This window comes from Chlorocebus sabaeus, chromosome 21, assembly GCF_047675955.1.
Source record: "Chlorocebus sabaeus isolate Y175 chromosome 21, mChlSab1.0.hap1, whole genome shotgun sequence".
Lineage (NCBI taxonomy): Eukaryota > Metazoa > Chordata > Mammalia > Primates > Cercopithecidae > Chlorocebus > Chlorocebus sabaeus.
The window spans coordinates 116,025,114-116,038,937 of record NC_132924.1 but is presented as its reverse complement, the minus strand read 5'-3'; the positions used below and the strand labels follow the sequence as shown (position 1 = coordinate 116,038,937).

Below are 13,824 nucleotides of genomic sequence, written 5' to 3'. Positions count from 1 at the left end.
TATGAGATCACCATCTCTACAAGTAATAATAATATTAGCTGGGTTTGTGGTGTGTGCCTGTGGTCCTAGCTACTTGCAAGGCTGAGGTGGGAGGATCACTTGAGTTTGGGAGGTCAAGGCTGCAGTGAGCAGTGATCATGCCATTGCACTTCAGTCTGGGCGAAAGAGCAAGACCCTATCTCAAATTTTAAAAAAAATGCCATTTGTTGGGCCCTGTCCCAGGAGATCTGACTCGGTGGGTCTGGGGTAAGGCCTAGCTTTTGTGTTTCTCCTAAATTCCCAGGTGATTTTGGTGTTGCTGGCTTAGGGACCACACTCGGAGAACCATTCTTCTGGAAGGGTCTTTCTTTTCTCAGCACATTTCCCTCCACTCCATGTTTATTCCTCCACTCACTGGGTGCTTATTACATCCCAGGCTTTGCTTAATCACTGGAGATATCGGGATATGTAAGATAAGATGTACCTGCTCAAGGAGCACACAGTCGATTGCCAGGATGGACACATCTATTGTACCTGAGCACCTAAGCACCTGAGCAGGACTAGGACAGAGGCAAGCAGAGACAGGAGAAGGACGCCTGCCTCAGACCCGAGGGAGGGCCAGCAGGCCAGACCCAAGGGAGGTGGGGACAAGGAAGAATCAGGAAGACTTTTCTGAAAAGGATGAAGGGGAGGTTGGGAAGGGCTTCCAGTCTGAGGGTGCCATAGTGTCCAAAGACAGAGGCCGGAGGCACATGGCTTATTGGATGGGCCACCAGGGCTTCTGAGGAGGGGAGGGAACAGGGGAGGAGAGCAGTGAAGAGGCCTGAGACTGGGAGAGGGGGCAGGGGTTGTGCCAGGAGAACCCTAATTTCCCTAGGGAGCTTGGATTCTAGTTTGTTCACGGTGGGAGGCTAGGGAGCAAGGCCATAACCAGGAGCTCTCTGAGAGCAGTCATGTTGCTGCATGGAAGGGGACAATTGGGAGGAGCCCCTTAGGAGGTGCAGGGAGGCAGGGAATGGGTGATAGTGATGGGGGACTGGAGAAACATCAGAGGTCAGCGCTGACGGACTTGTCATCGCCTCAGACCACAGTCGTAGCGGGATGTGAGGTGGGGCACAGAGAGCGTGGGCTTTGAAGCTAGGCAAATGAGAAGTCAACCCCAGACCTACCATCTGCTGGGCGTGGGACGTGGGTAAACTAATAAGCCTCTTTGAACCTGTTTTCTTATCTGTACCGCTGGATTAATAACTCTGGAGGGGAGAGAAAACTAAATGGGAAAATGTCTATACATAGGAATAGTGTAAACAAGTTGGTATTATTCTGTGGAGGAATAAAAGGCAGACTTCTCAAAAGCACGAGGGATGGAGACCCAGGGATTTATCTTCTCCCCTCCAGACACACGAGTCAGTTGTTGGGCAACAGGGCCAGCAGGATCATCTCCAAGCAGGACATCGGCTTGTGGGGAGTACAGACTGGGTTAGCAGGAGCACATGTGGAGAGGGGCCTCCGAGGAAGCTGAGGCAGTCAGTGCTGGGGTTTCTTTGCATATGTTTGCTCTGGGTACAGAGAGGACCCTGTGTAGTCAAAGGTGGCAGTGAGGTCTTGCCAAGCATGCCAGCGTGTCACACATCAGCACATTGGGAGCCCACAGAAGTGCCAAGGTCAAGAAACCTCTTTAAGACCACTGTTGTGGAGGGTAGAGGAGGAGAGGAAGAAGGAGAAGGAGTGCTCTGATGGAGGAGCAGGAGCAGGAGGGGCTTGCAGAGGAGACGCTCCGGGTGGTGTGTGTGTGGTGGGGGTGGGTGGTGTTCCTGGTCCTCCAGGTGCTGCCCGGCCCCTGTCAGCCAGGGGTGAACCCCTGCGGGATAAGCCTGTGTGGTACCAACAATCCAAGCTACACCTGTGACACAAGACACTGCTGTGGCTCTGGCTGGTGTGGACCACCATCATCATCCTCCTGAGCTGCTGCTTCGTCTGCTGCCACTGCTGAGCCAAGCGCTGCCTTCAGGTCAGGCAGTGGCAACAAGAAATCAACCCCATCACCTGTAGGAAGCCTAGGATTACTCAGCACTGCCATTTTATCTTCAGTTTTGTGCCAAAGTATTTACTACCTTGTCATGAGGGAGTGGTTTCCCGACCTCCAATTCTTCCCCATAGAGTGACTTCCGGTTATTGCATGTAGCCCTTAAGGTGGCAGTGCCCCTGGGACTCCCAGGGGGCACAGAGCAGCCCCTAGTCTGGGTCCAGCAGAAGCAGCACGAGACCCCCACGCATTGTTGACCCTGGGGCCTCTGACACCAGCTGACCCAGCAGCCACCAAAGACCTGGGAATGGAGCCCCAGTGTCTCTGTGGCCAGCCTTGGGGAGCTGGACTGAGGAGCCTTCCTGTGCAAGGATTTAGAATATACAGAGAAGCCGCTGAATGATTATAGCTCTGAGCATGACAGTATCCCCTCCCCTCCCTACCCCCTTCCCCCCAAGCAAAGAGAAGATACCATGTGTACAACTGGGGCCAACATGACGATGGCCCCAAAGCATTCAACATGCTCATCAGTGATGCTCTGGATGGCCCCCTGGACGTCCATGACAGTTGACCTGTGCAGTCTCCTGGTGATAAGGAGGAAGGCCCCTGCCAGTCCTGCAAGGAACAAGCTTGAGAGTCTGGGCATCCGCACCTGCCACGGCCCCCAGTCTCTGCTGCTGAGCACTGTGGATGAACAGGACTCTCCCAACCCCTAGAGCAGCAGCTCCCAGCCAGAGACGGCCCTGTCTGCACCCAAGACCTTGGCAAAGCAACCAGGGCCGGAAAGAACCAAAAGAGAAGCTTTCAATGACTTTTAGCCATTTTGTCCCCCCTTTTTTCTCTTCTCCTCTCCTGCATTTTTCTCCATCTCCAGGTACAGTTCGGGATGTGGATGCCTGTCCCCACACAAAAGCACTTGGGATCCATTCCTGATACCCCATTTCATCCCGATTTCCCCCGCTTTAAAGTCAGACTCACCTACCTGTTGAGTCAGAGAGATGTGTGTTTTAAAATCCCCGAGGAAGGAGGCAGGGACTGTGCCCTCAGAGGATTATTGGTGAAGTGGATTTAAGCTTCATTTCAGTTTAAGAGAATGTTGCTGTGTCTCTGTCTAGGGCAGGCAGCCCATTGTGGCCCTGGGTGATGAGGGAAGCCCACAGAGGCCCAGGATTTGTGACCTGTGGCTGCCAGTGTCTGCAGAGCCAGAATTGAGCTAATCTCATGCAAGGATGGGTGCTGATGGGCAGTTGTATGGTCGGTTGCTATGGGGCTTCTTGATCTCTCAAATTCCAGGTGACAAGATCAATGAATGCTTTACCGGCCCCTTCCCAGCAGGCTCTGGGGGCTACAAACTGGTTCAGGTGTGGAATGTCATAGTACTTTACCTTTGGTTTTTCTTTGAAAAATAAACAATGAAAGACAAATGAAAACAAGAATTCTACCAGTGTTCAGGCAAGAATTCTCTTTGGGAAAAGAGATGTTTGTGGCTTTTCCCCGCATTGGCATTCAAAAGCTTGGCTGCAGAGTGGCTATTATTAAAATGTCAAAAAAATAGAAGATGCTGGTGAGGCTGCAGAGGAAAGGGAACGCTTGTACACTGTTGGCCGGAGTATAAATTAGTTCATGGAAAAATTAATGCAGAAAGCAGTTTGGAGATTCCTGAAACCATTTAAATCAGAACTATGATTCCACCCAGCAATTCCTTTACTGGGCATTTACCCAAAGGAATATAATTGGTCTGCCAAAAAGACACATGCTCTTACATGTCCATCACAGCACTATTCTCAGTAGCAAAGTCATGGAATGAACCTAGGTGTCCATCAGAGGTAGACTGGATAAAGGAAATGTGGTACATATACACCATGGAATATTATACAGCCAAGAAAAGAATGAAAACATGTCCTTTGCAACAACATAGATGGAGCTGGAGACCATAATCCTAAGCAAATTAACATAGGAATGGAAAACCAAATATCATGTTCTCATGTTTAAGTGGGAGCTGAGCATTGGCACATGGATATAAAGATGGGAACAGTAGACAATACAACTGGTCGAGGGAAGAGAGAAGGAAGGTGGAAAGGGCTGAAAAACTACCTATGGGGTACTATGCTCACTGCCTGAGTGATGAGATCATTTGTGCCCCAAACCTCAGCATCACAGAATATACCCATGTAACAAACCTGAACATGTAGCCCCTGAATCTAAAATAAAAGTTGAAATTATTTTTTAAAAATGGAGCCTGGGTCAGGAGCGGTAGCTCACACCTGTAATCCCAGCACTTTGGATCACTTGAGGTCAGGAGTTCAAAACCAGCCTGGCCAACATGGCGAAACCCTGTCTCTACTAAAAATGCATTGGAGGCCTGTGCTGTGTTCCCTGTAACAGGAAATGTGCTCTGAACTTGTCTGTCTCCCTTGGCTGCTCCTGGCCCTTGGTACCAGCTCCCAGGGGTGTCCACAACCACTTGGGACAGAAGGTGAAGGTGGAATTTCAAAGAGAAACTTGCTTGGATCTTCAGTCACAAGCTTGAGTGGATGAGCTACAGCCCCAACATGGGCCCTCTCAGAATTGCCAGGAGGAGGCTTTGGCCGGTACCACAGGTGCCACAGAGCCTGCCTCCCTCTGCTGTGTCCAGTGGGTGCAAGTCAGCCAACATGTGGCCAGAATGGCTGGATGGTGTCACAGCCCTCAGGTGTCTTTCCTTACATCTTTTTTAAGGAGTCCCAAATAACTCCCTTGAAGTGTCTCAAAGGCGAGCAAGTTTTATGAAAATGAATCCTTCCTCAGTTAATTGACCAAATGGGTGAATCCTGACCCTCTCCAGTTTCTTTCCCTGGTCGTAGTGGGGAGCTGGTGGTAGCTGTGGGACTCACTGTGGTGTCCTACCCCAAAGGCAAAGAAGATGAAAATAAAGCGTGCAGAGCTGGGCTTGATTCCCAAGTCGCAGTCTGGCTCCCGCTATGGTAGGTGGGACATCTCTCTAGCTGTTCACAGAGATGGAACTAGGGAATTGAGGGAAGAGTTAGGGGTCCAGGGAGACTTGCTTGAGTCTGATTTTCCAGGTGAATGAGAAGGGAGGGCTTGGTGCCAACACATTCCTGGGAGAGTCACACCATCACCAACGGCATTTGTCATTATTGTTGTATGTTAGCAATAAGATTCAACTGGTCAGATTTTTTGGGCTCCTTCAAAAATGCTGACACATTTTCTGTGCTGTGATTGTTCTGAAGGCAGAGTAGCTCCAACCAGTGTGAGAACCCAAATAAAAATCAATGCCGCCCGCCAAAGATCACCGTTCTGAAACTCACTTTTATCTGGAACAGCGTCCCCCTTTCTCCCAAGGTTCTTCTTATTTTTGGATTCCATCTCTTTATATGTGCTAATCTAGTGTAACATGGAACACATTTTGGGAGCTGGGGGCTCTGCTTACATTTAAGGGGGACAGCCCTGTCTGGCCTGAGATTGGAGGTTGCTTTCCAGTGTGAAGGAGTGTGAGGCAGCAGGCACAGGCACAGACACAGTGAGAGCAGGGTCATTTTATTGGTACAGAGATTGCAGAGGGACTGGGGGCTTTAGCTGTTGGCAGCTATGGTGTCCTTAATCCAGTCCACATAGTTGTAGACCTTGGTGTAGACTCCAGGCCTGTTCTTCTGGGCACAGCCATAGCCCCAGGAGACAATTCCTTGGAGCTGTCCATTGGAGACCACAGGGCCACCAGAGTCACCCTGGGGAGAAGAAGGGAGAAGTTGTATGAAGAGAGAGATAGAGGAAGAAAATAGCTACATTTACTCTGAACCTTAAAAGACCCCTTTCCAGCCAGCGCTGTGGCTCCATGTCCTTCTCACAGTGGCCCATTCTCTGTTCTTCATAAGCAGACAATAGGCCGCCTAAGGGAACTGTTCTCACATCTCCATGGGGGCACTGCAGGGAGCCTCCTCAGCCCCGCCACACTGGGAGTTCAAATATTTTTCCCGGGTGGGGTCTGGGTATCAGTGGGAGCCTCAGCATGGGAAGGGCTGTTCAAATCACCTGGCAGGAATCCTTGCCTCCCTCAAGGAAGCCCACACAGAACATGTTGCTGGTAATCCTTCCAGGGTAGGAGGCTTCACACGCAGCCTGGGACAGCACAGGCGCTTCCAGGCACTGCAACTCATCTGGGTAGTCAGCTGTGAGGATCAGGAGGCGATCAAAGAAAGTAGAAATGTGGGTCAGGCTACATTTCTGACCCAAGACCCAAGGAGAAAATAATCTAGGATGGAACATTGAAGAGGAACACTGCTCCTGGAAAGAACTCCAAAACATAAGTCCTGGCAGGGGACTCTGGCTTTTAGTTCCCAGAATGATCATTGTTCAACCCGTCCCAAGACGTGATTATAACAAGTTCTCCATTTGTCCTGTCTTTTGATTTTAGAAGCTAGGTTTTGGAGACTTTGCATCTCTCTGATGTCCAGTCCAGAGCTTGTGTGTAATGGACATGAGAAATATGTCTTAAGCCTGGAGGCCAGAGGTTTTAAGTTAAGGGGCATGGTTTATTCTGGAAATTGTGAGGATGAAGGGAAGTAGAAGGACAAAGGGTGCCACTCACCGCCAGAGCTTAGAGTGTTGCCCCAGCCAGAGATGAGGGCCTCGGCGCCAGCAGCTGGAGGGGCGGTGGGCAGAGAGATGGTGGACACGCGGGCATTGATGACGGCAGGTGAGGAGAGCTTGATCAGCAGGATGTCATTGTCCAGAGTCCTCGAGTTGTAACTGGGGTGGCGGATGATCTTGGCTGCATTGATGAACTGCTCAGTCCCCTCCAGGACTTCTATGTTGTGCTCTCCCAGTCTCACCTGGATGCGGCTGATGGACAGGGAAGGCATGGTGAAGACCTTCTCTCACAGCCAGGGCACCCGTCCCACCTTCCCCAGGGTCCTTAAGCTCCCTGCTCATGACAGCTCTGGAGGGATCGGGTGGGCTGTGTGGCCATATCACATGGGCAGTAGAGGGATGTGGGTCAGTGCAGGTGTGAGACCCAGGACCTTTCTGCTTCAGAGGTTGGTGGTAGTGGGGTTGGGAAGAGTCAAAGGGATCCCACCGGAGGCTGCTCCTCAACCAGCCTTCCCAGTCTCTTTCCCACAATCTCCACAGTCACTAGCACTGTGGGCACATGGAGCTCCTTGTAGTTTTCCCAGCATTCTTCACCCCAGGTCTTTGCTAACTGTGCACAGTGCCTGTTCCTCCCTCTTTCTTGGCCTGGTGAGCACCACCCTTCTGTGTAATCTAATCCAAGGGTAGCCATAGCATTAGCATCTCCTGGGAACTTGTTAGAAATGTAAATCCTTGGGCCTTACCCCCACCTACTGATCAGAACCTTGGGGATGGGACCCAGTGATTTGTGCCTTAACAAGCCTGCAGGTGGTTCTGGTGCATACTCAGGTTTGAAAGTTCTTGGTGTAGGCAGCGGTTCTCAGCTCTGTCTATATACTCTACAGTTACCAGATGTAGAGTGTTAAATACTCACTGATATTCACACCCTCTTCCTGAAAATTTTGAGTTAATTGCCCTGGGATAGGACACAGGCATCAGTATTTTTAAAAACTCTTTCTTAGGTGGCTTTAATGTATAGCTAACCAGCAAAAGGTACTTGCCTGCTTTTCTCACTAGCTCTAACCACCTCAAGATCATCCCTGCCTACTTTTATGACCACAATCCTTGCTGTTTCATGGATTTGCCTGGGTGTGAGAGGTTCCTGTCTTGTGTTCACTCTCTGCTCTGCGGAGTCAGCTGCTGCCAACAAGTTTTCTTCTCCACCACCTCTCCCCTCCATCTTACCAAACCTCAGTACTTCCGTGGGCTGAAGCCAAGTTCTCCCAGGCAACCTGGCTGGGAGCTTTGCCATCAGGGACCCCACACTTACGTCTTGTAGCAGTGAGCTGCTGACACCACCCACTGTTTGCTGATGAGGGAACCACCACAGAAGTGGTAGCCAGAATTCAGAGACACCTGGTAGGGGACAGAATTCTCCTCACAGGTGTAGCCCCCAACAATCTTGTCATCATCGTCAATGGGGGCAGCAACTGGAGTGGAGATGGGAAGGGAGAAGGCAAGTCAGTAGCATGTTAAGGGTGGTGCTCCCAGCCTGCGATTGCTTTCTGCTAATTGGAAATCGTTAACAAGCACAGTGAGGCTAGGCAAGGGAGGGAGCGCTGCCACTCCTGGTGAGCATCACTGGATGTGGCTCCCAAGTCTCTGTGTCTGCAGGGCACATAGCTAGGTACCCGGTGGGGGCTCAGACCTCTCCTGGGTCACCAGGCTGAGGTCACAAGGAATGTCCTCACAATGCTTTCAGTGGGGTAGGAGTTGGGATGTGTCTGTCTCACCCACTGAGTGCTTCCCTCTTTCATTCACCACCTGTGTACTCTACCTGGCCGTTTAAGCCCTGGATGGTCAGGATACTTTAGCCAAGCTAGGAAAACCCCTGGCTGTGTAGACCTGGCCATGACCAGCTTCCCCCTCAGCTCAGATCTGTGTAGTGAGGGCAGAGTTGAGGGCAGCCCCTGGCTCACTTCGGCAGAACAAATGTAGACGTTATTATTGGCCAAAAGAACAGCAATTCTTAACCTTGGCTGCATGCTTAGAAATGTTAAAAATCACCTGGGAAGCTTAAAAGCCCAGAACACAGGCTGCACCCCAGACAAATGAAGTGAGAATTTCTAGAGTTGAGTCTCTGGCACGAGTATTTTTCCACCTCCCCAGGTGCATTCGAGGTTAAGAGCAGCTACAGTGGAGGTATTCTGGTGCTGTGGGAGCCAAGCCTGAAGCCTGCTGCTTCATTTTGTGGGCCAGCCCCCACTGGTCTCCTTTCCCAGCATCTCCAACCACAGCTCGTATATGGATGAATGACAGTTCTGGGAGTGAAATCAGGGAGAAGGTGAAACAGGTGAAGCTTAAAAAAAGCCCAAGGAGGATGGGAAGTAGAGATGCCAGATGGAGGAAATAGAACATCAGAGCACAGTCGAAAGAGGAGAGGTGGCAAGAATGGCAGGGCATGCGTCTGCCAGGAAAGGGGTGGTTGGGGTCTGAGGCAGGGCATGAAACTCACCAGCAACTCCCACAAAGGTAAGGATCAGGAGTGGATTCATGGTGGTAGAATGTGCCTGACTGGTGGTGGAGGACCCGTCTTTATACCTCCCGAGGATTGGGAGAGGAAGTGTCTGTGAGGTGAGGGTCACTGCTCCTCCCAGCACAAACACACCTGCAGCTTTCCCCTTCCCAGGGTCTTGCATCAGCTCGGCTATGTTTGGCCACTCTGTGGGTTTGTGATTCAGAGGTAATAAGGAAACTTGTCATCTGAGAGCAGAGAGGGAGACCGGCTATTTCCTGGAAGAATGCTGGGATGGGGAAGACAGGGAAAGCGAAGCCCTGGATCACACAGCTGGGCTTTCTTAGGCTGAGGAAATGAGGGTTAGAAGGAAGGAGAATGACCTGGCTGTTTAGAAATCCTTTTAACTATTGGGAATGTATTTAATGTACTTAAGGAAAGGCAAGCGTTGGTAACAAGCTTGGCTTTTCTGTGTCTTGGGGCTGCCATGATAGGAGAAAAGTCTTATTTAAGGCTCATTCTGTGAATATGAAGATGCTTCTCTCCAGTCAGTGTGCGGGAAGGTCAAATCCAAGGCTTTGGGGAAAGAGAATTCCAACACTAAGGGGTAAGAAGAAGGGAGACTCAGCATTCCATAGGATTCTGGGCTTCCAGATGGCTCTCCTTCCTACCAAGGCTTAAGGATGGGAAGTGTTTCAACGAAGAAGGGGGCACAGGTTAGTTAGGAGCTTAGTGCATCTGGAGGATGGAAAACCAGTGGCGCATTCCTCCCCTTCTTCAATGTGAAGACATTTGTCTGTCTCATATGCATCCTGTCATAGGTTCTTTTTATGCAGCCTCACGGTTGCTCTGGTGACCTGCACTCAGGGTGATGCAAACTGACCCACCCTCTCAGGGCTGACAGTCTGAACCAGAATGACATGCCCCCGATCAGATGTCAGAGTTTGGACCATGGTAAATATGGGTTATGTTCTGATCTGAGAATCAGCAGTAGGTAGAGATTTAAGCACATGGTAAATGGGTCACATATTGGATTCAGTAACGAAGATGTGCAGGGGTGGGTCTAGAATTCTCTATTTTAGATGCAGTGAGATTATGCTGGACTCAGTACAAAGTGAATCTTCTCAGAGAATATCCTGATTTGGGCCCTACCAAGGCTACTAAGACACAGTTGTGTAATTGACTGAGGCATAACATGGCCAGAGCAGTGTGGAGATGGAGATGCTGTCTGCGCTCAGGTCTAATGATGAAAGGAGGAGCTTCCTTATGAGGGTGCTTTCCCTTCTCAGTAACTCTGAGCTCTGGTTGGTGATGGGCAGGAGTGAGCAGAGTTCAAGTTTGAATTTGAAAGGTAAAGGAAAAAGGTATGTTCTGGAAACGGCGAAGAAAATGAGAAAAGCTCAGAAATTTGGTGGTGAAATTGGACATGGCCAGTGGCTAGAGGGAGGAAGCAAATGGAAACCAGACAGAATTGGAAAAAAAATGCCAAAATGGGGCCCGTGGAGTTGAGCGGACACACAGAGAACCTCCAGGTTTAGCTCCTGGCATGGCCGCCGAGCCACCTTCCCCACAGCCAGGAGACCCACTGCTCAGAGAACCCCTCTCCACCCTGTACCCCCTCTAATCACTGATGGGCTCATACCTAACACTGCTATACTTAGATGGTGCATGGTGCCTGACTACTTTACAAGAGTTTTCACATAAGCAACAGTGGTACATTACTTTTCATTTATGCTGAGTTTCACATTTAACTTTCCACAAACATGCTAATTGTGATTTGTGCAGAGCAGAGTTATTTCCATTTATAGAGGAGGACAATAAGATTCAGAAGGATTCTGTCTTGCCCAAGAATACAGATCTTGGCAGAGCCGACCATAAGGCCAACGGAAGTCATGGAGAGCGTTGTGAAATGTGGGAATTGCTGCAGGTGGCATCTAAAAGGAGATTTATTGAGGATCACGGCACAGGTGCCCAGAGGACAATCTGTATGTCTGATTCCTTCCTGCTGCTTTTCTTCTTGGTAGAAATAGATGATTGAATTCATCTTTCTCCTGGCAGCTTGTCTCAGAGCCTTACCTTGCCACAGTTCCAGACCCATCCAGGCCATGACTGCCATGTAGATGATACACCTCTCTGGTCAGGCATAACTGGCCAAGCCTGAGGTAGCCAGGTTTTGGAGCATTGATAATATGGGCTTTTCCTGTGTTGTCCGTAAACATGTTGTTTCATTTTTTCCCCTTGTCATGGGATCGTCACAGAACTCCTCCCTTAGAGAATAAGGAGAGACTCTTGCTCTAGGAAGTGTAGACACCAGTGTGCAATAAACAGGGAGGTGAACCTTGGCAGAAGATGGAAAATTTGTTTGGAAAAGGGGATTTTTGGATCAGTGCTTGTGGCTCTGACTCTCTGTCTGATAGGGAACACCCAAGAATATGAGGATTTCTGTATCTAGAGCTTGAAGACTAGCCTTCTCCAGTATTTTGTGTTCCTCCTTAAATGATCACAGTATAGTCTGAGGTCATCTTTCTTCAAAAAGCAATGACTCTACAGGCAGAGAACATAGCTATACGTGGAGACTGTTACCTCATACTGTAGACTCGGATGTGTAGGATAGGCTCAGATCTAGCTGCTCAAGCTCAATTTAGAGGACATGTCATTCTTCGTACTCTTCATTCTGAACTATAGATTTTTTTGTCTACTTCTCTAAGACATCTTTCTGTCTTGTGTTTCGTGCTTAGCACACCAAACCACTGTCCTTCAATTATGGTAACAGTGAATCATTTATATGTGCTTACTATATATCATGTAACTTACTATACAGCATGTAACTCATATAAGTTAAGAATTTTTTTTCATTTTATCATCACAACCATCTTGGGATTTTACATTTTACAGATGATGAAATGATCATTTTACAGATGATCAAATGAGCTTTCTGGAGGTGAAGTGACTCTCCCATCTCCCAGAGCAGCAGCTCCCAGCCAGAGCTGGCCCTGTCTGCACCCAAGACCTTGGCACAGCAATCAGAGCCGGAAAGAACCACGAGAGAAGCTTTCAAGGACTCTCAGCCACTTTGTCCCCATTTTTTTTCTTCTCCTTTCCTGCATTTTTCTCCATCTCCAGATACAGGTCGGGATGCCTGTCCCCACACAAAAACACTTGGGATTCATTCCTGATACCCCAATTCATCCTGATTTTCCCCTCTTTAAAGTCAGATCTCACCTACCTGTTTGGTCAGAGAGATGAGTGTTTTAAAATCCCCAAGGACGGAGGCAGGGACTGTGCCCTCAGATGATTATCAGTGAAGGGAATTTATGCTTAATTTCAGTTTAGGAAAATGCTGCTGTGTCTCTGCCCAGGACAGGCAGCCCCTTGTGACCCTGGGTGAGGAGGGAAGTCCACAGAGACCCAGGGTTTGTGACCAGTGGCTGCCAGTGTCTGCAGAGCCAGAATTGCGCTCATCCCTTGAAAGGATGGGTGCTGATGGGCAGTTGTATGGTCGGTTGCTATGGGGCTTGTTGATCTCTCAGATTCCAGGTGAGAAGATCAATGCATGCTTGACCGGCCCCTTCCCAGCAGGCTCTGGTGGCTACAAACTGGTTCAGGTGTGGAAGGTCATACCACTTTACCTTTGGTTTTTCTTTGAAAACCAAACAACGAAAGACAGATGAATTCAAGAACTCTACAAGTGGTCAGGCAAGAATTCTCTTCGGGAAAAGGGAGGTTTGTGGCTCTTCCCCACATTGGCCTTGAAAGGGCCTGGCAGCCAAGTGGCTTTTATTAAAATGTCTAAAAAATAGAAGATGCTGGTGAGACTGCAGAGGAAAGGCAATGCTAATACACTGTTGGGCCGAGTGTAAATTAGTTCATGGAAAAATTAATGCAGAAAGCAGTTTGGAGATTTCTGAAATAATTTAAAACAGAACTAACATTCCACCCAGCAATTCCTTGACTGGGCATATACCCACAGGAAAATAATTGCTTGGCCAAAAAAACACATGCTCTTACATGTCCATCACAGCACTATTCTCAGTAGCAAATCCATGGAATGAAGTTAGGTGTCCATAAGCGGTAGACTGGATAAAAGAAATATGGTACATATATACCATGGAATACTATGCAGCCACGAAAAGAATGAAAGCTTGTCCTTTGAAGCAACATGGATGGAGCTGGAGATCATAATCGTAAGCAAATTAACATAGGAACTGAAAGCCAAAAACCACATTCTCATGTATGAGTTTGAGCTGAAAATTGGGTACACATGGATATAAAGACAGGAACAGTAGACAATACATCTGGTAGAGGGAAGAGAGAGGGAGGGTGGAAAGGGTGAAAAACTACCTATTGGGTGCTATGCTCGGTCTCTGCGTGATGAGATCATTTGTGCCCCAAACCTCAGCATCACACAATATATTCATGTAACAAACCTGTACATGTAGCTCCTGAATCTAAAATAAAAGTTGAAATTATTTTTTTAAAAATGGGGCCTGTGCAGGAAGTGGTGGCTCACACCTGCAATCCCAACACTTTGGATCACTTGAGGTCAGGAGTTCAAAACCAGCCTGTCCAACATGGTGAAACCCTGTCTCTACTAAAAATACAAAAACAAACAAACAAGAAAAACAAAAAAACAAAATTAGCTGGTCATGGTGGTGGGTGCCTGTAATCCCAGCTACTTGGGAGGCTGAATCACTTGAGCTCAGGAGGCTGTAGTGAGCAGAGACCATGCCACGGCACTCCA

At 48.9% G+C, this 13,824-nt stretch overlaps 1 protein-coding gene across 1 annotated transcript; it reads right to left on the bottom strand.

Annotated features, from left to right (window-relative positions):
* Positions 1–5,522: 5,522 nt before the first annotated feature.
* LOC103227060 (serine protease 2) lies at positions 5,523–9,297 on the bottom strand. Its single transcript, XM_073009447.1, has 5 exons — positions 9,084–9,297; positions 7,899–8,058; positions 6,588–6,841; positions 6,032–6,168; positions 5,523–5,727 (listed from the first exon to the last, which is right to left on the bottom strand). Exons 1-5 carry the CDS (start codon positions 9,265–9,267, stop codon positions 5,575–5,577), a joined length of 888 nt encoding a protein of 295 aa, XP_072865548.1. The 5' UTR covers positions 9,268–9,297; the 3' UTR covers positions 5,523–5,574.
* Positions 9,298–13,824: the final 4,527 nt, after the last annotated feature.

What these genes read in the sequence shown, in the direction of transcription:
- LOC103227060 (XM_073009447.1), bottom strand. Translation starts at nt 9,267, where the DNA reads ATGCAAGACCCTGGGAAGGGGAAAGCTGCAGGTGTGTTTGTGCTGGGA. An exon ending in TACCTTTGTGGGAGTTGCTG is followed by an intron (nt 8,059 to 9,083) that starts GTGAGTTTCATG and finishes TCTCCACTCCAG; the next exon opens with TTGCTGCCCCCATTGACGAT. An exon ending in CAACACTCTAAGCTCTGGCG is followed by an intron (nt 6,169 to 6,587) that starts GTGAGTGGCACC and finishes TGATCCTCACAG; the next exon opens with CTGACTACCCAGATGAGTTG.